This window comes from Myotis yumanensis, unplaced genomic scaffold, assembly GCF_028538775.1.
Source record: "Myotis yumanensis isolate MYYU_CA2020_CCGP unplaced genomic scaffold, mMyoYum1.0.hap1 SCAF_11, whole genome shotgun sequence".
NCBI lineage: Eukaryota > Metazoa > Chordata > Mammalia > Chiroptera > Vespertilionidae > Myotis > Myotis yumanensis.
In genome coordinates, this window is record NW_027223762.1 from 55823312 (window position 1) to 55849234 (window position 25923).

The window sequence follows — 25923 nt, forward strand, 5'->3', positions numbered from 1 at the left end:
TCCACACCAACAAAGGCAAAGTGGGATGCTTACACTCCACCCTCACCAGGCTGTAACCCCCACCCTGGAGTAGAGTCAAAGAAGGTCAAGTGAGGAGAGAGGATCAAAAAAAAACACACCAAAAAACCCCTCTCATCGCACTCCAGCATATCAATGGAAACCGTGTGGGGAGACCAGGCTTCTAACCCTGGTCAGAAGAGCAGACATCTCCCCTTTACTGGTTTGGACAGTGGAGGGTCAGGACTCTTAGCAAGTCATGAGGTCACTCCCCACCCAACCCTACCTCATGGTGTCAGTAGAGGCTGTGTGGGGAGCAGTAACGAGACACTCTTGCTCCTCCCAGCTAGGTGCTATCAGTGGAGCCTTAGTGGGGAGCTGTAACTCCTACTCCTGCCCGAATAGAGGTCAATGATGAACCTGGACTTCCAACACCAATTAGAGGCCAAGTAGAAGCCAGTCCAAATAGAAGATTTAAACAGTATAGTTTTCTAACATAATGCCCAAAATGTCCAGATTTCAACTGAAAATCACTCATCTTGAATGAGAAGACAATCCACAGATGCCAGCACTGAGATGATCCAGATGTTAGAATGACCTGTTAGATTAAAACAGCTACCATAAAAATACCCCAGTAAGCAATTACAAACATGCTTGACACAGATTTAAAAACAGAAAGTCTCAGCAAAGAAACAGAACAGAGAATCAAATGGGATTGAAAAATACAATAACAAAAGCCAGTGATGGGCTCACGAGCAGAATGGAAGGGACAGAGGAAAGAATTCGTGAACTTGGAGATAGAACAATAAAAAACACCCAACCAGAACAAGAAAAAAATTTCTATGGACTGACTTGGGTTCCCCCTTCCCCTAATGTGACTGTATTTAAAGATGGGGATTTTAGAAAGTAATTAAGATTTTAAAAGTTCATAACTGTGAGGTTCCAATCTGAGAGGGTTGGTGTCCTCTAAGAAAAGAGAGCTCAATCTCTCCTTTCTCTACACATATGCACAGAGGAAGGGCTGTGGGGGCACAGTAGGAGGGTGGCTGCGTGCAAGCCAGGAACACACCAAAACCAAATCGGCTGATACCTAGCTCTCAAAGACATCCATCCTCCAGAGCTGTGAGAAATACATGTCTGTTATTTGAGACCCCCAGTCTGTGGTACTACAGCCCAAGATCAAGGCAGATTTGGGCGCTGCTATGCCAAATACCTAAACATGTGGAAGTAGCTTTGTTAACTGGGTAATGGGTGGAGGCTGGGAGGTTTTAAGGTTCATGCTAGAATACAGACATCAAAGGCCATTCTGATGAGCTCTCAGACAGAAATGGAAACAGGAAGAAAGGCAATTTTCATTGTAAAGTGGCAGTTTGCCTTGTCTGAACTGTGTTCCACTGTTTTGTGGAAGAGAGAACTTGGGAGCAATGAAACTGGGTATTCAGCAGAGATTTGTAGGCAAAGTATTAAAGGTGCAGCTTGCGTCCACTTCACTGTTTATAGCAAAATGTGAGAGGAGAGGGATGAATTGAAGAAACAGTTGTTAAGCAAAAAGGAAAAGAACTTGGAGATTTGGAAAATTCTGTCTATCCACATTGCAAAATGAGAAAGCTTGTTCAGCTGTGGCTGAAGGGCCATTTGATAAAGAGATCATGGGTGTGACTCACAGGTTTAATCAGCCATCTCAGCAGAAGCCAGGAATAGAGATGGGATTAAACTATCAGAAACACTGCCAGTTGGTACTAAAGGGGACAGAAAACACTAGAAAAGATAAAGGCAGGCTTTCAGACTTCTTAGATCCTACAGGACCAGATAGCAGAGCTGCAAGTGTGCCCTATGCTGCAAGGAAAGGGGAGCATGACTGAATAGATTCAGAGACCATCAGGCTACCTCTTCAGTTCCAACAGGTGGGGAGGACCCTGAAGTGTCAACAGGCCACATGGCCTAACACTGAAGCTTTGGTGGGTAGGACTGCCCAGACCAGTCTCAGTGGCAGGACTGCTGAAGCAGAGGATTGTGAAGGTGGAACCCCTGCTTCAGTGAATCTGGAAGGTAAGGCATCAAGATCTGATGGAATTGCCCACTGGGTTTTGGACTTGCTTGGGACCTATTTACTCCTTCCTTCCTCTCTTCCTTCCTTCCTCCCTTCCTCCCTCCCTCCCTCCTTCCCTTCCTCCCTCCCTCCCTCCTTCCCTTCCTCCCTCCCTCCCTCCTTCCTTCCCTCCCTCCCTCCCTTCCTTCCTTCCTTCCTTCCTTCCTCTCCTTTTAGAGTGGATCATCTGTCCTGTGCCTGACCCACCATTGGTCTGGTTTCACAAGTTCACAGCGGAGAGGAATCTGCCTTGAGTCTGAAATGTACCTTGAGTCTAACCCATACCTGCTTTACGTGATATGTAGGTGAAACTGTGGACGTTAGGGTTGATGCTAACATAAGTTAAGACTTTGAGAGTTGTTGGGATGAAATGAATGTATTTTGCATGTGAGAAGAATGTGAATTTGGGGGGCCAGGGGCAAATGCTATGAATTGTGTCCCTCCCAAATTCATATGCTGAATGCTACTTCCAAATGTGACAGTATTTGGAGAAAGGACTTTTTAGAGGTAATTAAGGTTAAATGAGGTCATAAGGTTGGGGTCCTAATCTGATAGGACTGGTGGCCTTTAAAGCTAAGGAAGAGAGATCTTGCCTCTCTTTCCACAGGCATACATCAAGGAAAGGCCATGTGAGGATACAACAGGCAAGAAAGCCAGGAAGAGATCCAGGACCAGAGACCGAAGCTGACACCTAGATCTTGGTTGTTTGAACCACCCAGTCTATGGCCTGTTATTTTCTGTTGTTTGAACCACCCAGGCTATGGCATGTTATTTTAATGACAGCCTGAGCAGATTAAGATAAACATATAGTGAAAAATAATGAATAGAGTCTCAGGAACCTGTGATATTACAAGCAACGACCTAACATTTGTTTCAGCATCCTGGAAGGAGAGAAGGTTTGGGAGGTGGAGGCTGAAAATGTATTCAAAGAAATGATAGCTGAAAATTCCCCCAATTTAGCAAAAGACATAAACCTACAGATTCAAGCTTAGCAAACAGGATAAACCCAAAGAAATCTACACAAAGATATATCTTAGTCAAATTCAAAAATTAAAAACACAGCACTCAAAACATTTCTAATAATAACCTTCAAAGTTTCAATTAAAAAAAATATATATCATGTCATCTTCTTCTACCCAAGGATAAATTGGTGAAAGGCAAGTATTTCAAAGTCTTTTCAAATTTTCACAACCTAATATTCAGTGTCAGTTCAGGCCTACAACTAAATTTTACTAAGGTATGAAAAAGTCTAAAGTACAAACTACATACAATGAAGGTAAATCTTCATATATAAGCGCATTATCAAGTAACTCAGCTTAAAACACAGAAAACATCAAAGGCCCCTCTGTACTCCCCCTTTCTAGACTACAGGTCTGACCCTGGTAATTAACATGATTTTCAGTAGCTGTCTCAATAAGCAAGGTCTAAAAGACACAAAGTGCAAAAGTGAACTGCCAGGCCAATGTGCTGTGGATTCAGGGGAAGCTGCCCTCATGGGAACTTTGTGACTGGCTAACTCACAAGCCTCATTTTTCCCAGGATGTGAGTAATCATCTGAGTAGTTATCTCAATCAACAATTGTCCCCTCAAGAATTGTTACTACACTTGATCTTAGCCAAAAGGCCGAGAAGCGATTGCCCTCAAGAATTGTTGATTGAGATAACTACTCAGATGATTAGTCACACCCAGGAAAAAAAATTTACAGTCCTTAACCATTATGGATTCTATTTTGCTGGCCAAAGGCTGAATGCTCACTAAAGACTTTTCCATATTCTTTGGTTTTCCCTCCAGCATGAGTTTTCTGATGTTGAGAAAGGGATGAACTCTGGCTGAAGGCTTTTCCACATTCCTTACACTTATAAGGTTTTTCTCCAGTGTGAGTTTTCTGGTGCTTTGTGAGAGATGAGCTCTGGCTGAAGGCTTTCCCACAATCATTACATTTGTAAGGTTTCTCTCCAGTGTGTGTTCTTTGATGACGGATGAGGGCTGAGCGGTCACTGAAGGCTTTGGCACAATCACTGCATTTATAGGGTTTCTCCCCTGTGTGAGTTCTCTGGTGTTGAGTCAGGGCTGAACAGTAGCCAAAGGCTTTCCCACATTCATTACACTCATAAGGCCTCTCCCCAGTATGAGTTCTCTGGTGCTGGATGAGGCCTGAACGATCACTGAAAGCTTTCCCACATTCGTTACACTTGTAGGGTTTCTCTCCAGTGTGAATGACCTGATGCTGGGTAAGAAATGTGCTTTGGCTGAAGGCCTTCCCACATTCATTACACTCATAAGGTTTCTCTCCGGTGTGAATTCGCTGATGTTGAGTGAGATAGGAGCTCTGATTAAAGGCCTTCCCACATTCATTGCATTCATAGGGTTTCTCTCCAGTGTGAATTATGTGATGGCGAATAAGGGCTGAGCGGTGACTAAAGGCTTTCCCACATTCGTGACATTTGTAGGGCTTTTCTCCGGTATGAATTCTCTGGTGGAGAGTAAGGTGTATGCTCTGGCTAAAGGCTTTGCCACACTCATTACACTCATAGGGCTTTTCTCCTGTGTGAATTCTCTGATGCAAAACAAAAGCTGAGTAGTAACTAAAGGCTTTCTCACACTCATTACACTTCCAGGGTTTTTTCCCTGCACAAATTCTCTTATGCCTCATTAGATCTGAATTTTGTTTTAGGTTCTTTTTCAATGAATCACAGTTACGTAGTCTTTCTCCTTGCTGCTGAACAAGTAATGACCTCCGGCTAAAATTTCTTCCAAATTCATCACACTGGTAACTTCTCTCCCCAGATTTCTTCTGAGTGACAACTTCTTGTATTAAATGTTTCTCCTGGTTTTCTTGCTGACTCTCTAGAGAATCCTCACATCCACTGTCACCTTCCTTTGGAAATCTTTCAATTAACACTCCAGGGGCTGAATCTTCTCCAGAAACATCCTGCTCTCGAGTTAGCTCCTTGCCTTCTGGTCTTATCTCCCAGTCTAACAGAAACAAAAATGGACATGTATCATTTCCTAAACCGAGAGTAAGGTAATTACTGTGGTGGGAACAGTAAAACAAACAAAAAATGCTACAGGGAACACATGAACTTAAAAGCTCTCAAAACAGCCTTGCAATCTTAAGAGAACATGAGAAAAGAAAGATGACTGGGCAAAGAAGTACAGCTGCATACAGGGAGAGGGTGAGTAGGCCTTCACAATTCCTCTGTCCAGTGGCTAGGAAAAGAGAAAAACTAATGGAACAAGACTAAGCAGAGGTGATAAAAAACAGTCTGGGGAAACAGGGCTGGGATCAGAGAAATATAGTTCCCCAGAGACTGCCCACTGCCAGCACCACACCATGGCATTATCACTTCACACCTTGAGAATGACCATCATTAGCTGATCTCCTTCTGCCAATCTTTTCCCATTCCAAAATATCCCACTCAATGCTAACAGACTATACCCCACAAACTGCAAAGAGTAAAATAAAACTAAATTTTTTTTTTTTTTAATGAATAGCATGTAGAGAGGGGAAGGTCAAATCCCCATGTACTCAGATTGGTCCCCAACCTGTCAGAATTGCTACCCCCAAATGCTAGCCTTTTTAGTAAGGGTTTGGAGGGGAAGCTTCACTGCTAAAAAACATTTAAACATTTCCAGGCTTAAATAGTCTTTAATATCCATTCCAACCATGATGGTATATACAATAAGTCAATATGATCAAATGTTCTCAACTACATATCCTAATTAGGGAAGTGCCTGAGATTTTAAAGGACAAATAAATAGATACAGGTTACAGGCAAATGGACTTCCAGCTAAGAGAATAATTAACTTATTACAGGTCACAGAGCTTGAGTAGCTGAAATTTTGGCTTTGGACCTGGAAGGCTGGGTCCAAAGTCTGAACTCATAACCACATGCTATGCTGCCTCCGCTTAAATAGAAGAAAGCAAGGGGAAATTCAGAGATCAATTTATAGCCATTGCTGTTAGACAAAGAGTCACACTACCCTCAGTGGTAAAATAACATGAAAAGCCTGGTTTAGAACCTTGCACCCATGCAAATTATTAACATACATTAAAATGCTACTTTCATTTCATCTTATTGGGGAGAGGGGGGATTGGTTTAAAAGAGTAGAAAGTACTTTCCAAAATATAAAATTATGAACTTATAACAGACTAGAGGCCCATTGCACAAAATTTGTGCACTCAGGGGGTGGGGGGTGGGGGGTGCGGGCCCCTCAGCCCAGCCTGTGTCCTTTTGCAGTCCAGGAGCCCATAGTGGATGTCCGACTGACAGTTTAAGCCCGCTCCCCACTTCTGGCTGAGCAGTGCTCCCCCTGTGGGAGCACAATGACCATCCAGGGAAGCCCCTGTGTTGAGTGTCTGCCCCTGGGTGGTCAGTGCACGTCATAGCAACCGGTCGTTCCGCAATTTGGTCGATTTGCATATTAGCCTTTTATTATATAGGATCATCATCCACAGAGGGTAAAGTGTGGCACAGGAGAAAGGGACTTCAACTTTTCTATGGTCTAGCAAAATCTGAAAGGCTCCTTCACAAGCATTTCAATGGCCATGAGGGTTTTAAGTTCTCTGTTTCCAACACGCACTCACCTGGACTAGTGGTTTTTGAGACTTCTCTCTCCAACTTCTCCCCAGACTCCAACTGAGAGATTACATCAGGCTTGGAAATTGGAAGCCCTGTTCATGCAAAGAAAAAGAAGTCTGGTAAAAAGCCCAGGATTAGCTCTTTGGTCATTAGGAAAGACACTATATGAGAGGTGGGTTCTGGATTTCTCCCTCACCAGTGCTCAGGAGACAGGAAGGTTTATACAGGGACTATTTGAGTTCAGAACAATTAAGTCCCTATTTCTACCTCTCCCTATTAAAATAATAAGCACCCACTTCTTAAGAGGTATTTTTACTAGAACTTCATCTTAATATCTTTGGTCAGATAATAGAAAGGAAGGTTATTACTAATTCAATAAAAAGGAGTCCATTTCTAACTCTAGGGGTTAACAATATCCAGAAACAAAAAGCAGAAATTACATGTCTCAGGCCTTTTAGGAATTAAGACTCTTTTAACCATTTGTATGCCATAAGCGTCTATAGGTACAAGTGACCTTTTTTAAATTAAATTCAAAATATCATGGCAGTTAACTGGTTAATCTAAGAACCTCCGAGTTCCTTGGAACTGAGGAAGCAAAGCTCACAGGGACCAAGGAGCTATCCTTACCCAGCAAGACCAGATTCCTATGCTTCTCAGGCACATCTCCCTGCGGAGGGTTCAGCTGTCCCCACTGGGCGAGAGCCTCAGCCATATCCCTGATCATGAGCGACTCCTGAAAAACCAAATACATCCATGCTCACCAAAGGACCACCTTCCAGAGGTCTCTGGGAAGGACTCAAAGTGACAGACAGAAGAAGGAAGACATGAAGGATGGGAAGGCTAGACAAAATGACCTCTAACATCCCTTCCAACACTAAGATTCTCTGGTGTATAATAGTCGCCCCTTATTTGTGAGGAACATGTTCTAAGATCCACAGCAGATGCCTGAAACTGCAGACAGTACTGAACCCTATATACAGTATGTTTTTTCTTATACGTACATACCTTTCCACTTAAAAGAAGCACTATGACTTGTCTTTGACATATCTGAATTGCCAGCATCATAGAGGCCCTGATGGGTCTGACTCCCTCCTGTCATCTGCCCTCAACTCCACCATACACTGCTCCTTCTGCAATCTCTGGGCTGTGTGTGGCCGCCTTTCCACAATGCTCTCCCCTTGCGCACCCTTCAGCTCTCCAAATCCCACTCACATTTCAGATCTCAGCTCAGGTGTTACCCTTCAGGGAAGCCTTCCCGGACTCTCTGGGTTGTAGCACCATGTTCCTTCCCTTCTCTTAGATCATGCACACATTGAGGAGACTTTCTGATCAACATCTCTCTGTCTCATTCACCATTAAGCACCTGGAGAGTGGAGGCCAGTCCTGTTTTCCCTCACTGAAGCAGCCCTGGTATCTGGCACACTGTATCGGTCAGACAGTTGAAGGAAGGAAGGAAGGAACACTTGAACAGGAATCAATAGAAACAACGTTTTAAATGGGATGTTCTATGAAAGTGCGCGTGGGAACAGAGGTGGGGAGGGGAACAGAAGTGTATCAAACAGGATCTGTCTTCCAGAGCTAGTGAGCCAAACTGGAGCCATGGAGGTACAGAGCATGGAGAAGCTTCTGGCAAAGGCCGAGCAGGATGAAGCCAAGAAGTTGCAGTGCATCATGGTGCACCAGGAGCTGGAGCTGGAGTTCCACCCGGGTAACCTGCTGGCCTCTGACTGGAAGCCCTTCATGGGCCTGCAGTGCAGGGATCCACACCTGGAGGCTGAACTGTGGGCCTTGGTGAGTGAACTGTGGGCCTTGGTGCGGGACAACATGCAGCTGCTCAGCAACCATGGAGCTCAAGGAGGAGGCACTGGTGGTGTGGCTGCCAGAGCCCACCACTTGCCTGCCGCACAAGAAGTTGGTGCCCTGGCCATGCAGCTTATAAGCTGGCAGCAGTTCGCACGCCTCAAGGGCATTTGACCCAAGAAGAAAACCACTCTGTTGTGGGGTGAGGTGAGTGGCCATGGTGGCGCCACTGGGGCTACCAGCACGCCCGCGACAACACCAAGGAAAGGCTGATCAAGGTGTCCAGCAATGCTGACCCCTTGGAGGATCTGTTCACCAAGTAGATTCAGGCTAAGAAGAAACAGGTGGCCAAGAACGAGCGGAACCGGCTGCATAATTTAGCCCATGTGCACAGGCCGACATGCACCCTACCAGACACCAAAGTAAGGAGGAGCAGGGCCATGGCTTGCAAGTGGCCAAGGTCTCCACTGCTTCTGTGGGGCACTTCCAGGTGCACCTCCCAAAGAGAAGGTGCCCCAAGGATCTGGCAAGAAGAGGAAGTTTCAAGCTCTTTCAAGGACTTTGCTGGGGAGAAAAAAAGCCAGTCGGAGATGCTGAGTCATGAACGGCAAAAAGCCTCAGGTGGACGTGATGAGGGCCACTTATAAGCAGATGAGAGAGGAGGACCAGAAGGAAGTGGCCAAGAGGAGGAAAATGAGCCAAATGAGCAAGAGAAAGGGGGGCAGGGTCCTGGAGGCAAGAGGAAGGGGGGTCCACCCACCCAGGGGGACGGAAGGGGGAGAGCTAAGGAGGCTTGGGAGGCAAGATGAATTCTGGGCTACCTGGCTTGGGTGCAAGAGGAAAGGAGGGAAACACCAAGGAGGAAAGAGGAGGAAGTAAAGTTCACTCTCCAACCTGCCTGCCTATGCTAGTAAACCAAGAACTATTCTAAATGTTAAGGTCTAAGTCCTGTAGGGGGATGCAGAAGAAGGTGGCCACTGCCTTCATTGAGCTTGAGGTTGAAGCAATAGGACTGCCCTTCCCTCAAGATAGTATATAAGGGATTAAAAATGGCGGCAGAGTAGGTGGATGCTGCATGGACATGCTCCCAGGAACAAGCTGGAAATACAACTGAAATACGGAAAGGCTTCCTAAACAATCAATGGAAAACTCAACAGAAGAGAATCCTGATATCTAAGAACCAAAGGTGGAGACCACATAGAGACTGGGAGGAGGGGCGGAGGCATGAAAGGGCTGGCCAGGCACCCACAGACAGCAACTGAAGTCCCGGAGAGATATCTCAGCTTTGAGGGAGGCCAAGAGACATGAAAACATGCTCAAAGTCATTAATCATCCGAGAGATGCAAACCAAAACGACAATGAGGTATCATCTCACACCTGTCAGAATGGCTATCATCAACAAATCAACAAATGACAAGTGCTGGTAAGGATGCAGAGAAAAAGGAACCCTCGTGCACTACTGGTGGGAATGCAGACTGGTGCAACCACTGTGGAAAACAGTAAGGAGTTTTCTCAAAAAATTAAAAATGGAACTCCCATTTGACCCAGTGGTCCCACTTCTAGAAATATATCCCAAGAAATCAGAAACACCAATCAGAAAAGATATATGCACCCCTATGTTCTTAGCAGCACAATTTACAATAGCTAAGATTTGGAAACAGCCCAAGTGCCCATCAGCAGATGAGTGGATTAGAAAACTGTGGTACATCTACACGATGGAATACTACGGTGCTATAAAAAAGAAGGAACTCTTACCATTTGCAACAGCATGGATGGACCTGGAGAGCATCTTGCTAAGTGAAATAAGCCAGCCAGAGAAAGATAAATATCACAAGATCTCACTCATTTGTGAAATATAATGAACAACATAAACCAATGAACAAAAATAGAGCCAGAGGGGGAAAAGTATTCTAGAATATAATAGAAGTAACCCATCCTGTTATTTTCAGATTTTTAATATTTCCTACAACTTTTGTGATAGGATACTATGTTAGCAGTTTTGGTAATATTATTATACTTAAAATCCTTTTATTCTTAAAAATTAATGTTTACTGCATGTAATATTATATAAGATTATTTTTCTTGAACAATTAGTGTTTATTGCATGTAACATTATCATATTTAAAATCATTTTTCTTGAGATATTATTTATTGCATGTAACATTATTATATTTAAGTTCATTTTTCTTGAAATATTAAGGTTTACTGCATGTAACATTATTATATTTAAAAGTTTTTCTTGAAATAAAATAAAGTGGGGGGAAAAAGAGAGTATGTAAGCATTGGACTTTACAAATTAATGTTTTCCAACAATCAAGTCTTTGGATGGAGATTTAAAGCAGTGGTTGCCAACCGGTGGTCCACGGACCATTGGTGGTCTGTGAGGTCCAAAAGATTGGTCACCTCTGATTAAAAGGATGTATTTGGGGACATAAGAATTAGGAAAAGGCCCTGGCCAGTTTTATTTAGTGGTTAGAGTATCAGCCTGCAGGCTGAAGGGTCACAGGTTCGATTCCCAGTCCACTCTCTCTAGAAATCAATGGAAAAAATATCCTCGGGTGAGGATTAAAAAAAAGAAGAAGAATTATAGAAAAATTTGGTCAAAACTGGGAATGAAACAGCCTTTTTTTCTTTTTTTAAATTTTGAGTGTGATGTGAAGGAGAGCTGTTGATATTTCAGAGACTTAAAATAGATCGATTTCAACGTTATTTTCATAACAATCTTGTGTATTTATCAATAAAGAAATACACAAAAATTACCTTTTGTGGGGGCACACAGAAAGGTTACATTCTCAGAATTGGCCTTAAAAGTAATTTTTGTGAAGTTATTTAATAAAAGTGTGTCTGTAGCTCTAATTGGTTTGGCTCAGTGGATAGAGCATCAACCTGCAGACTCAAGGGTTCCGGGTTCGATTCCCGTCAAGGGCATGTACCTTGGTTGCGGACACATCCCCAGTGGGAGTGTGCAGGAGGCAGCTAATAGATGTTCCTCTCTCATTGATGTTTATAACTCTCTATCCCTCTCCCTTCCTCTCTAAAAAAATCAATAAAATATATATTTTTAAAAAGTGTGTCTGTATCTTTTAAAAAAAAGTGTGTCAAACACTGAAAACATTGCAGGAATGTTTACTCTAGCCTAAGCTTGATCTAGACGTTAGGCACAAAGTTTAGACTGTCTGCTAAAATGTGGGGCAAGGGAGCAGGGTGGGTAATGCTCCTTTGAATGTATAGCTGAGTCTGCTTACTGCTGCTAAGTGAAATGTCTAATCATTTTTCTAATTCTGTAAAAAATTTCTATACAAATTCAACTTAAATGAGACACATTAAAATAGATCAGTCCCTAGGGATGCTAGCAAATGAACCAGTCTTATCCCTTTTTGAACCACCACTGTTGTCATAGCTCCCTGAACGTATGTATGAATATAAAGATTAACTGTTTATATTCAGTATTGTAAAGTGTATGACATAGCTCTTCAAGAACAGCTGATCAAACAATTCACATAATGAAATACATTTAAAGAACTACCTACTTTGAAAATCCCCTGCCCAAAATAATTTAATTCATTATTCTAATACTTGAAGTATGAAATCACTACTCTCTTATTTTAGTTGATGGTCCCTTAAGGCCAAACACTTCAGGAGTGATCAACACAAGCAAAACATAGTTGACCCTTGAACAACAGGGAGATTAGGAGTGTTGATATTCCACCTGCAAAGCTGAAAATTCACATGTAACTTTTGACTTCCCCAAGATTTAACTACTAATAGCCTATCCTTACCAATAACATAAAGTCGATTAACACATTTTTGTATGTTACACATATTGTATACTGTATTTTTAAGTAAGCTAAAGAAAATTTTATTAAGGAAATCACTAGGAAAATATATTTATAGTATATACTAGAGGCCCGGTGCACAAGATTCATGCACTGGGGGGTTGGAGGGCCTCAGCCTGACCTGCACCTTCTCGCAGTCTGGGACCCCTAGAGGGATGTCTGCCTGCCAGCTAAGCCCCCTAAGCTGGCAGGCAGACATCCCTCTTGCAGTCCAGGACCCCTCGCTCCTTACTGCCCGCCTGCAGCAGAAACAGGAAAGGCTCCCACCACCGTCACATGGCTAGCTAGCCGTCTGGCTGAGCAGCGCTCCCCCTGTGGGAGCACACTGACCACCAAGGAGCAGCTCCTGCGTTGAGCATCTGCCTCCTGGTGGTCAGTGTGCATCATAGTGACCAGTTGTTCTGCCCTTTGGTCGATTTGCATATTATGCTTTTATATAGGATTGAAAAAAAACTGGCATATAATTGGACCTGTGCAATTCAAACCGTGTTGTTCAAGGGGCAACTGTAATTTATAGTCGTCTTTCTTTACAAACAATGCTCACAATAACAGACAAACTGGCAGTTCCTTTCAGACATCAGTTCCCTGAGAAAACCTCAGTAATCAAATTCATTCATGGAGCTACCACTCTGTGTGCATGTGCTGGCGCTGGGGGCATGGGCAGACTAAGCAGACACTGTCCAGCAGATGCTACCGACTTTCCCTCCAGCCTTCCTTTCCTCTGAAGGAAATCTACAAATTCACACATGAGAACCAGTACTGGTGTTTTCTCCCAGAGTTTTACACGAACCTTCTGCACCTGTGTGCTATGAGGCCAGGGTTGAGGCTAAAAAGTGGTTCCAGAGCCTTTACCCCGGGTCTGCCTTTCTCGGTGTCCTAGGCCAGCCCCTAGAGAAGCATTTTGACCAATCTTCTCTCTCCAATCGGCCGTGGTACATTCCATCCTGTGGGCCTTGGGAATAAGACCCAGTGTAGGTTTTCCTGTGGTCTGGCTACAACATACCCCAGCTTCCCTCACCACACTCCTGCTCACTCCACAGAGATACACACCCACACCCCTTAAAGACCTCCAACTCTCTCATCACTTGGAGACTTTTCTTTGCCAAAGCTGGTCTCTCTTGGAACATTCCTATATTCTACCCTCCAACTTCATACTCTCTCTTGTTTTTGAAAGTGCAGCTTTTGATCCCAGCCTTTTCCCCCCCAATATTCTAGAGGATGGCAAACCTCTTCCAGGTTCTATTATGACTTGTCCCTGCAGTCATTTCTGCATTTAAAAATATGTATGTATATTTCTTCTTGCTATTGAATTATTTTACTTATCTACATCTTACCTCCTCGTTAACTTCATGAGATAGGAGCAAGTGGCTTTTATTACTTTGCCTTTCACCATGAGGCCAATTACATTACTGCAGAGCTACTAAGTGTGCACTAAGCACTAAGTGGGGAGGGGAGAAGTAATGCCAGGAGGGAAAGTTCTGCACAGTGAGGGACATGTGTCATGAAGTTCATCTCTCCTAAGTTTATCAGGGTAAACACCATGGTCTAGGACTCAGACCTGAGCAATTCCATAACAATGGAAGAAACCATATCCATGATCTGAGAACAGAAGGGGGAAAAGAAGTAATCTAGACCCACCTGGGCTGCAGCGAGCACGCCCCTTTCTTCTGGGTTCCCAGCATGGAGAAGGCCGGAGTCCTCAGAAAGTGACCCTAGAAGTGGAGAAAGGAGCCAGGATGATTACTCTTGCCTTGCAGTGAACTCGCTAAACCTGCCACACACATCTACTTGTCACCTAAAAGAATCACCCAGGGAACCAAGGGATAACCCCACAACATCTCTGAATCAAGACGGCCGTGACCATGGCTGCCTCAGGCTCCTCCTATCCTCCGCTCCCTTAAACTTCAAAAGAACTCCTCTAGACACATAAGTTAAACACATATTTCTGTCATCTGCTGAGCGATAGTCAAAATAATAATCAAAGAACCTGTGTCAATCCCTGTCTCCCTTAAGGATTCACTCCGGCTCTATTCCAGGCTCACTGGAGGGAGGAAGGCTAAATTCTTTTTGAGCACTGGTTTTTCGGATACAATACTTGCTTTCGCAGTAAAGCGATGGGTCATGAAGGGAAATATCAAGGATTCTAGACAAATCCTGTGACTTCTCAAATCCTCACTTTCCCCATCTGCCAAAAGGGTCGTATCTCCTTCCCAACAAGAGTTAGTCGTTATCAAAAGCCAAATCGATCTGTAGATTTGGGGGCAAGGAGGCGGGCGCACCCTACAGGCAAGCAGGCAATGCAGGTAGCGGCTCTCGCTTCGGGAAGGGGCTCTCCCAGAGAAGTCGGATGCTGCCCATTGGAGCCGGCCCCAGCCAGAGGGCAGCCTTTCTCCTTTCATCTCTACAGTAGGCGCCGCGCATTCCTCCGAAATTCTCACCTCTGCCCCCAGGCTGAACGGCGACTCCTTCCCGGGGCCGTGCAGGAGGCCCCCACCGCGAGACCAGGGTCCACCGCTCTGTCCACCCAGAGGCCCGGGGACGCGCGCGACCCTCACCGGGCCGCCGGGCGCCTACCCGGGGGGCTCCCTGCGCGCTCCCTCCAGCCACTCGGTTTAGAGGACCCGCGCTCAGCCCTCCTCCACCCCAGGCTCGATCTCACGCTAGACACTGAGGAAGCCGGGCCAGAGTCAGAGGCATCTAGGAGCCGGCGGGGCCAAGACCCGCCAGCCCGAAAACAAGGTCGAACTACAACTCCCAGAACCCTCTGCGCGGTGTAGCACGTCACCGGACGCTGCTTCCAGAGGCTCCCGGGCATTCCAGGCAGGCAGTTTTCCGCTGTCACGGCCTCGCACCCCGCCACCGAGTGCAGGCCCCCGGGAGTGCTCGGCCGCTCGGAAGTCGCCTTCCAGGCACAAGAAAGGTTACCCCTTCTTCTAGGCCGTCTCTGGGCTCTGGCCCCGAAGGATGCCCTCGGCCGCGCCGAAAGGCACCTCGCTCGGAACCCTCCCTGCAACTGGACCCCGCGGAGGGCCGCGCCCCCAACCACAGGATTCCCGCCTCGGCTGCTGACCTCGCTCTGAGGAGAGGCGCCTGCATCGCGTCCCCTCTACTGCGTCTCCCCGGCTTTAGGCCCCTTGTGGTGGGGACGGAGATCACCCCGAGTAACCCGGGATGTTTATTCCGGGCTGCACCTCGGAATAAGGGAAAGTAGGACCTCAGCCCCGGAAATTACCTCAACCCAGAAAAAGCCAGGTCCCCACAGGTCCCGCGGACCGCAAGGAGATGAACCTGCAGCGCCTCCAGACTCCCCAGCAGCTCTAGGAGCCGCCGGCAGGGAGTCGGTATCTCCAGGCTGTTGCATGCTCTTGCTTATCCTCCCACTATAAAGTAACTAATTTTCCACCCAGATCAAATCCCAAGAAAGAAAATCAAATCAGCAAGACTGCCCGTGTTTCGCTACAAGCCACAAGGTTTGTTTGGCACCAATAGAATCCGCAGTTTTAGCCAGGCCTTAGGCTTCCCAGAGTAACGATGACGTTTCTCGGCACCCCCGCCTCTTGCCAGGGAGATGGAAGGAAGAGCGGTTTTTACAGTGAAGAGGAAAGCGCCTGCATGCTGGCTGGAACACGGACAAGTGGTCATGAGCAGGTGGACAAGGTTAAGACCCTAGGAATGGCGAACCAACAAAACAAAGAAGTGCCCCTGACAGTTTGGTGGAACAGATCTTGTGCTTTTTAACATGAGTGAGGTGTAAACTGGTATTGTGTATAAACCCCTATTGTATTTGGTTTCTGCAGCACAGATAGCCACACTGACCTCCTAACTGGTCTCTAGGTGGTCTGCTTTTGGCCTAATCGGCTAGGCCTGGAGGAGAGGGGACATATGGAGAATACAAACCTGTTGACTCAAAGAAGCTCCGAAGGGAGTCCCCACCCCCTTCCATCAGCAGAAAAAATAGTGTGTACTAGTGTGTAAGGTCCCACCAGCTGACATGTCTGGAATACCAGGAAATATCCTAATTTTTATTAACCACAGAAATCCCCCTCCCTTTTTTTTTTTTTTTACCAAATCATTGGTCAGTTCTCCATCCTCTCAATTTACCTACCAACAGTATTTGATAAAACTGATTATTCCTTCCTTGACTGGTCACTCCTTAATCTCCTTTATCAGTGGTTCTCAACCTGTGGGCCTCAACCACTTTGGCAGTCGAATGATCCTTTCACAGGGGTTGCCTAAGACCATTCTGCATATCAGATATTTACATTATGATTCATGACAGTTATGACGTAGCAACGAAAATAATTTTATGGTTGGGTCACACCATGAGGAACTGTATTTAAAGGGCAAGAAGGTTGAGAACCACTGTGTAGATCCTCCTCTTCCCAGCCTCCAAACCAGTGTTTCTCAAATTGTCTGTTGCATGATCAGAATCACCTGGATGGCTCCTTGAACACTGGGCCTGAGGATTTGTATTTCTAAGAAGTACCCAAGTGATACTGAAGGTGCTCATTTGGGAACCAACTAAATGTTGGAATGTCCAAGGGCTCAGTGATAATAGGGGAAACCTATACCATCCAAATATGGTCAACTGCCAATTTATATCTTCAGCCATTATTCACATTCCATGTAGAAAGAAGGGAAGGACAAGAGGAAAAGGGAGTTTTTAGCTGTCCCCCAGTCTTTTAAGGTGCTGTGGGGTCCCTGTTTAGAGTGCACTGGATGGTCAAGGCCGCTCTGAGCCTGGGACTCATAATCAGACTGTTCAGGACTCTGAGCCTGGGAATCCTAATTAAACTGTGAAGACGTGCCTTTGCCAAATGGTAACACCAAAATACTGATGTTACCATTTGTCAAAGCACCACTTTTGTTTGAGCACGCATATAAGCTGCTATTGACCAGCCTACTGTGGCTGCTTTTGTACGGAATAAAGCATGTCCCACTTGCCTGCTTGTACATGCGTGTTCCGATTCCCGTCATCCAGGAGGGTTAAGTCCCTCGCTGAGGAGCTTGCACCTGACAGGTGCCTTGCTGGAAGTCATGTCCAACAAACTCCAAATATATCAATACTAGTGGCCGGTGCATGAATTTGTGCACATTGAAAGGAAATTAATTAGAAGAAATATTTTAATATCGCCCTTTCTCTATAACAGAAGTGTCAACTAAATTCATGATTGACATGATAGAATGAAACACACACATGCGATTGGCGTCAGCGAGAGCTTTATATGTATTGCACATGTGCGAGTAACTTAGTCTTTTATAGCTATAGAATAAACTTGCTTAATTAGACCTGCTTTCTGATTTAACTCAACTTTTTCTAGCCCAATGAAGCACCCCAACTTCTCTTTCAGGTAATTGTCAGCAACATAGCAGTAAATATCAACATGAAGCAAATTATTACTGTAGATCACACAGGGAGAACAAAGGGTAAAATATTTAACTGCAGCAGTGTTTGACTATATTCTGCGCAGTGAGAAAACCTCAAGTCATTTTCAAAGTCTACCATTTCTTATTTATTTTCAGTTGGGCCAAGTTTCTAAGCTTTCTAAATCTCCATTTTCCAGCTAATGAAAAGAAAATAGGATTCCACCTAGTCTCCTATCTACCTACTCCAGGACATCTGTGAGGATCAAATGAGATGAGGCATGGGAAAACGCTTCACAGACATTTGGTTACAGTGTGAAATGTTTCCACCTGGCTATAAAGCAAGTTGTGTTCCTGGGCTGAAGAAACTCCAAGGAGGCTAGTTGCTAGGGAGAGGAAGCTGGGCATTGCTATGTGACATCATTACCTGGATGGACACTTAGCATATTAGCCTTTTATATATATAGATATCATTGGCTTGGTATTTAATATATCCATATACCATTGGACTGATATTTGATATAGCAGCAATTCATTGTCCTAATACTTCCCTGCAAGAGAGGCTGAGAAATATTGTTGGGCACTCTGCTGCTCAGAACAGACTCAGAGTTCCTATTATTAAAGAAGAGAAGAATAATGACTACAAGTTAGGCAACTAACAGCCTCCAGCATAGTAAGCATAACTCAATGCCCATTATCAGCACTTTAGCTATTGCAAATTACTTTATCCTGAGGTTCTATAAAATGGCTCAATACATTGAACAGCTAATCCTAGGATAATTAGTCATTTGCCTCTTCTGCAGACTTTGCACAGGTTTAATACAAATGAATGATGGAAAGAAATCTACATCCTTACACAGTACCTCTGGCATGTTCAACAAGCTTGGGCACTATACCAGGGGCCAGATATTGGATTACCATGGGGACTGATTTTTGTGGCCTCTGCAACTGGGCTTCGCCATCAGTCCATTTGTCCTCCTAAAGTCCCAGATCCCTGCTTATTAATAAGATGAAAGAAGAGAATGCCATGTTAATTCTCCATCCTTCATCCGCTGGAGTGCTAACATGGCACCAAAAAATTAAAGTAGTTGTGCTTCTTAAAAAACACACCTAGACATGAGGATCCTGTCCTTATCTTGGCGCTCATGCTCTCTCAGCCTCTCTCTCTCTCTCTCAACAGCTTCATTACTATGCAGGAATTCTCATTTGGAATCTTCATTCTCATTAGGAGTCTGCATTTGGTTTCACAGATGCTGATGTTGAGGACATCATGTATAATAGGACTTGGTGACCTGGATTTCAGTTATATTCTGACCTATGCTACTTTTGTACTGACTACTCAGATGAGTTTTGTCTGGAGTTGACTTTGACTTGGTGGTATTTGAGATTAGACAGCCCCATTTTCTGGTTCATTATTGCTGACTTCTTCAGCCTGGGACCCATCCTCCTAGCTGCACAGGCTGAAGCTGACTATTGCAACTGGACTTTGAACTTTTTGGTATGAATATTTTTTTCTTTAGTAGCTATGAGTGAATATGTGATGAGAAAGGCAGCATGTCCACAGTATCAGTGGAATATCAGGGCCAGATCAAGGAATCTTACTAGTAGTCATCAATAAGATTAAAGCAAAGATAAAAACAACCACCACCCTAGAAACAAGAACAGTTGGGTGATAGTTTGGTTCACTAAAGGTCAGGTTAGAGGGAGAAGAGTCAAAGGTCAGGGAACCTAGGGGTCTTTTGGAGCTGAAGTGAACAATAACATATAACCCAAATCAGAGCTCCATGAAGCTCCATGTAGAGTGGACTAAAAGCTATTAGCACAACAGTGTAAAGTATTTGCCGTCCTAAATCAATATTAGCTTGATGTTTATTTTCCTAGTTCTAGAACGTGCATTTGGTTTGGGACTCAAGTTCTCATGACTAGATAGGTATTTGTTAATTCAGTGCTCAGATTTTCTCTACCATACTCTCTTTATTTCAAAGTTCCTAGCATTGCAGAACCTTTCCTTTGAAGAGTTGATTTGTGGAGTACTTCTATTAATATGTGTGCTAAGTATTCAATTCTTTTACAATTTAGATAGGGCTTATTTAAGCACCAGAGAGATTATTTCATTTCCTTAAAACTAATTTCAAAGTCTTAGGCTAAAACACTACAAACAGTACCAAGTATTCCACCTTTTGTCTTAAGAATGCTGACATACTTCTAATTTGGCCAATTTCTGATTCCAAGATTGGATCCTACTAATGGCCATTAGGTGTAATGAAAACCTCAAAATTTAAGGCCTCCACTACTACATGCCCTATTGTGAGATACCAATTAAAAGGTAAAATGGCCCTTCAGAACTTTAAGCAGGAATTGGAACAGTATTTCACATTTTTAAAAAAATCCCTTGGCTGGTGAGGCTCAGTTATTTGGGTGTCATCCCATGCACCTGCCCGCTCGATTCCTGGTCAGGGCATGTGTCCCGTTGCAGGTGATGTTTCTCTACCTTCCACTCTCTCTAAATATCAATTTTTTAAAAAAAGATGTAAGAGGCAGGATTATAGAACAACAAATCCTCTGAATACCAAATTTAAAAAGGTAACAAAGAACTATTATATTGATGCCCCCACTTAGTTTTATTTACCTCTGTACTCAAAAATCTGTTAAAATTCTGAATTCTAGTCTCATCTTGCTGGCATTGCCAGAATATCTTAGAGAAATATTTGATCCTCCATTTACATTTAACAAAGCAGTAAATGAAAGATTTAGAACTCTGAGACAGTCACCAGCCAAAAGGTTATCAATAATCCCTTTTATTTTCTATGTAACATTAAATATTATCAGTTATTATCTACTTCAATAGATTCTAGAGTGTTTTTCTTCATGTGGCTTCAGAAGTCCACACATGAAAATCCTTCATATGCTCGAAGAAAGGTGGGCCAAGATCAACAGGGACATTAGCAAGTTGGGGTTCACCTTAAGCAAATGCCTATTTTATTTGGTGAAATAAAAATATTGGGCTGGGCCTAGGGAACAGAAGATATTGGAGTCAAGACTTAAAAGTTCAGCAATGTGAGATCACATCGAGCCAAACCTTTATATTCAGGGACACTTCAATTGAGGAGCAATTTTGCATCCTGCATAAGACAAAGATGGTAGAAGGGTCATTTGGAAAGAATGGCCTAACAGTAACATGCAAAATGTAACCAACAGCTATTGATATTAACCAAATATTGAGGTGCTTGTTTACTTTTCTACCCTCTTGGTGGTGGGTTCTGGTTTGTGAGATGTGGACAGAAGTGATGGCCATTAAAAATATTCTACAAAATCCTCCAGCTTTCTCTTGACTTTGGAGTAGACAGACTGACTCACATCATGTTTTATGTGAGAAATTAATCTTTGTTTATTGGGGGGGTGGGGGTTACTTGTGATGACATCATAGCATAACTCTCTTCAATGGTGAAGTGGGAAGAATTGGAACCAGAAAGTGACTACTGCAGTAATGGGACCCTTTGATGATAAAGGTGTAGGCTAGACTGAAAGAATTCAAAGAAAGGATGTGAATCTATTAGGTGTTTTAAATGGAACTGGGTAAGATGAAAAGTCATTCATTCAGATAAATATTTATTGGGCACCTATTATTTGCAAGGCACTGTGAGAGCTACAAAGTGCTTATAATTTAGTTAAGTAGATAATAAATGTACATAAATTATAAAACCAACTTTATACCATAATGGTGAAAGGTATGGATTTTGAAGGTAGACCTGTTCAAGAACTGGCCTCACCTTTTACTAGCTGTCACCTTGGGCAATTTATTTAACCCCTCCAAACTCCAGTTTGCTCACCTGTAAAATTCAGGTAGTAATAGTACCTACTTAATAGGGTTTGTTTTTTTAATCACTATCTTTTTATTGATTTCAGAGAGAATAAGGGAGCAGGAGAGATGGAAACATCAAGGATGAGATTCATTGATTGGCTGCCTCCTGCACGCTCCCTACTGGGGATTGAGCCCACAACCCAGGCATGTACCCTGACCAGGAATCTAACCATGACCTCCTGGTTCATAGGTCGAGGCTCACCCACTGAGTCACACCGGATTATTTGAGAGGACCAAATAATCTCCTTGCAAAACTTGTAGTTGAGTGCTTACCCCATAATAAGTGCTCAATAAGTGCTAGCTATTAGTAGTAGCAGTATTAAAGATATCTAAAAGTTGGGACACACAAAAAGATCAGTGTGCAAAAAAACCTCCAAGAGAGAGGGACTAACAGCTATAAAAATAACTATTTGAGTAACAACAGTCCTGCTCTGATATAATTTTGTCTTTCCCTTCCTGTTATAGCCTCCAGTTATTTAAAGTGCAGGGATACCAGGGGTCTCAGATAAGAGGTGTGTCTGAGGATCACCTCCTAACATTTATCCTATTGTCTGAGAAACTTCTGCAAAATGTTGACTCTTTACAATTGCACCCTAATTTCCAGCATCCCACATCTGTACTATAACACGGTATATAGTTTTTATTTAAACACTGTGGTAGCAGAGGCAGGAAAGGAGAGCAGTAGCCAGAATAGGTAGAATGATTAATTGATCGGTTTAAGATGAGGAAGACCTATTTTAAGTTTTCATGGAGGTCCTTTGACTAAAAATTTCACTCAATTCAGTCTATTCCCTGTTTGGCATAGCGCCGTTGATGTTGAATAACTGATGATTTAGAACTAAACACTTTCCCACATACGCTGCATTCAAAGGGTTTCTCTCCTGTATGAACCCTCTGATGTCGTGTAAGCCGGCTTCTCTGGCTAAAGGCTTTCCCGCATTCACTGCATTCATAGGGCTTGTCTCCAGTGTGAATCTTCTGATGCTGTGTAAGGGATGAGCGGTCAAAGAACGCTTTCCCACACTCACTGCACTGGAAGTGAGGCTCTCCAGCATGAGCTTTTTGATGTCTGTTCAGTGATGAGATACCATAGAAGGCTTTCCCACACTCAGTACATTCATAAGGCTTCCGGCCGGTATGGATGAGCTGGTGTCTAGTAAGAATGCTTTTCTGGCTGAAGGCTTTCCCACACTGATTACATTCATAAGGAGTTTCTCCAGTATGAATTCTCTGGTGTCGAGTGAGGGATGAACGGTCAAAGAAGGCTTTCCCACACTCGCTGCATTTAAATGGTTTCTCACCAGTGTGAATTCGCTGATGTACAGTTAGGGATGAACGGTCAAAAAAGGCTTTCCCACATGTGCTGCATTCATAGGGGCTCTCCCCGGTGTGAGACATCAAGTGTCTGCTGAGACTGCACCTACGACTGAAAGCTTTCCCACACTCACGGCATTTAAAGGGCTTCTCTCCAGTGTGAACTCGCTGATGTACAGTTAGAGCTGAACGGTTGTAAAAAGCTTTCCCACACTCATGACAGTCATAGGGCTTCTCTCCCGTGTGAGTCTTCTGATGGCGGATAAGGGATGAGTGGTCAAAAAAGGTCTTCCCACAATCACTGCATTCCTGGTCTCGGTCTTTAGTGAGAATTTTCTTGGGACGGGTTAACCCTTGCTGCAAGCTTTCCTCCTGGGAAAGGGATTTCTTACAAATCTCCACTATAGGACTTTCCTTCTCTGTTTCCAACCCACCTTCTAGTGCATGAACTTCCAATTTAGTACACAGAGGACTTTTTCTTCCAAGCTTTTCCATTGACGTTCCTTCTGACTTTTCTTCTGAACCACTTTGAGTCTCAGGCTTTGTCTCCCAGTCTGTAATGGACAGAAAACAGAGATGCAGTTTTTTTCCTGGGATAGAAAATATTACAGCAGAAAGAAGAGGTGCTATGATAAATGTGAAAAGTAATATGGTCACTGCATTGCTTGCTCCGCAAATAGCTACAAGGTTTAGGTAAAGACTGAGACTTGGGACTACAGAAGAAGGCAGGGAATAGAACTGATGTTGGACATCTCAGAAAATAATTTCCATGGAGCATGCCCAGGGTAATTATGAGAATATGCAAAGTGGAAAGGATGGTGAGAAACAGGAATATCAAATTGTGAATAGGCAACATGACAGATTGGAGGGTAGCACTGGTGAAAAAAGAGGAATAATACCAGCCCCAACCAGGTGGCTCAGTTGGTTGGAGTGTTATCCTGTGCACCAAAAAGGTTGCAGGTTCTATTCTGGTCAGGACACATACCTAGGTTGCAGGTTCCATCCCCGGTCAGGGCACATATGGGAGACAACTGATCAATGTTTCTCTCTCACATCAGTATTTCTTTCTCTCTCCCTCTCTCTTCCTCTCTCTCTAAAATCAGTAAACATATCCTAAGGTGAGGATTTTAAAAAAAAAGATGAATAATAGCTTTAGATGTAAAAAAATTGAATCCTGGTGGGTGATAGAGACTAGCACTAGCCTGGCGAGTGTGGCTCAATGGTTGAGCACCAACCTATGAACCAGGGGTCATAGTTTGATTGCCAGTCAGGGCACATGCCTGGGTTGTGGACTCAATCCTTAGTAGGGAATGTGCAGGAGGCAACCCATCAATGATTCTCTCTTATCACTGATGTTTCTATCTTTCTCCCTTCCTCTCTGAAAATCAATAAAAAAATATGTTTTTAAAAAGAGAGAATAGCATGAAAGCAGAAGATCTGAATTGGAGAAAAAGATGATAGCCAATGCTCCCTCTCACAAACCCGCAAATAACCACAAAACAAAACAAACTGCCCTACCCTGCTCATATACAGTTACCTAGAGAAATGTTCTCTGGCCATCTCCTTTCATCAGGTCCATGAAGATCAATTATCCAAGGTTTATCCTCTCTCTTCAACTGGAAAATCACATCAGGTTGAGGAACTGGAAGTCCTGCTCATGGAGAAAGAAACAAGCCAGGTATGTGACAAATATACACAACCACTCCAAAACTTCATCCCAGCCTCTAGGACTTGCAGGGAGAAAACAGAGAAGGCAGACCATGTGTGCCAAGAATGCAGAATACAAAGTAATGCAGAAAATGCAGGGACATCTCGATAGAGGTCAACACTAAGGTTCTAAAAAGAATCAAGTTGCACTTGGTCAAGAAGTTGATAAAATCCCCTTGAATGAATGTGTTTATTCTTTCTTCAGAGGTACATGGGCTTTAGCACTGGTAGGATGGGTGGGAACAGTCCTTGGCTCAGGGAAGTAAAAATGAAAACTGATCATCTTGAGTAAAAACGTGTAATGAAAGTGAATCTTTATTTGTTTATCCTTTAGTGATATGCTTTTATTTAAATAAGTTCGTCATGTTCATTGTAGAAAAATTAGAGGTATGTACTTTGTATTCTTGTTTTAAAATTTCTATTCATTTCAGTACAGATATACTCTGTTAAAAACTGCATAATGAAATAATGTTGATTTGTAAACTTGGTATTTTCACATAATAAATTTAAAAATTATTTTATTTCAATTAAGCACAGATCTACCTCACCATTTTAATGGCTACCTGATACTATATTGTATGGAAGAATATAATTATTTAATCTCCTGCTGACAGATAATTCAGACTGTTTTTAATGTTTTTCTATTAAAAAACACACACAATATAATGAATATGTATGTACAGCATGGGCTGCTAATCCTATTATTTACTTGGGACAAATTTCTAGAAGTGAAACTATCCATTTTTTTGTTTGTTTGTTTAATCCTCACTCACAGATATTTTTCCATTGATTTCTAGAGAGAGTGGAAGGGAGGGAGGAGAGGAAGAGAGAGATGGACAGGAAGGAGGAGAGGGAGAGAGAAATCACCGTGAGAAAAACACATCAATTGGTTGCCTCCAAAACTTGCCCCCACAGGAACTGGGGAACTTGTACCTAGATAACTGCTTTTTTTTTTCCTGTCCTGAACAAGGCACCTGCCCTTGACAGGGAATTGAACCCATAATAGTTCGGTCTGTGGGCCAATGCTCCAAGCAGGACTGAACTTATCCATTTTTTGGTTATATAGATTTCACTCCTAGAAATAGTCTTGAGGTCTAAACTTCCTTTGCTTTGGACCCCCAACTTGGGAAAGAGAAGCACTTTCTTACCAGACCCTAGGATCATGTATCCAGTTGTATGCTGATTCTCTGCTGTCAGAGAGGCCACATCCATCACCTCCCTGTGGCTTCTGATCTGATGAATTCTATATTCCCGAGAATTTCATCCCACCAAAGCCTCCGATAAAGGCTTAGCAGTCTCTCTTAACACTCCATGGACACTATTCTGTTTTCCATATTTAGCCTGTTTAAGCTACACCAGGGGGTGTTACAC

At 43.5% G+C, this 25923-nt stretch overlaps 1 protein-coding gene, 1 non-coding gene and 1 pseudogene across 5 annotated transcripts in view; 1 reads left to right on the plus strand and 2 right to left on the minus strand.

The window, feature by feature from the left end:
• Positions 1-2225: 2225 nt before the first annotated feature.
• Positions 2226-25923, minus strand: part of ZNF892 (zinc finger protein 892) — a 31765-nt gene continuing 8067 nt past the window's right edge. For 3 of the 4 annotated variants that reach the window (XM_070429684.1, XM_070429683.1, XM_070429685.1), the window contains 2 exons: positions 24383-24496; positions 20503-23399 (listed from right to left, as the gene is read on the minus strand). In XM_070429684.1, coding sequence (XP_070285785.1) covers positions 22312-23399; positions 24383-24496 — 1202 coding nt within the window. In that variant the 3' untranslated portion in view covers positions 20503-22311. Of the gene's footprint in view, positions 5063-6674; positions 6762-7296; positions 7403-13943; positions 14018-14743; positions 23400-24382; positions 24497-25923 lie in introns of those variants that run through there. The other variant, XM_070429682.1, reaches the window with a different exon arrangement.
• LOC139020272 (U2 spliceosomal RNA) lies at positions 3530-3721 on the minus strand. Its single transcript, XR_011473273.1, has one exon. It is a non-coding gene; the product is annotated as a U2 spliceosomal RNA (small nuclear RNA).
• LOC139020093 (ribosome biogenesis regulatory protein homolog) lies at positions 8269-9348 on the plus strand (annotated as a pseudogene).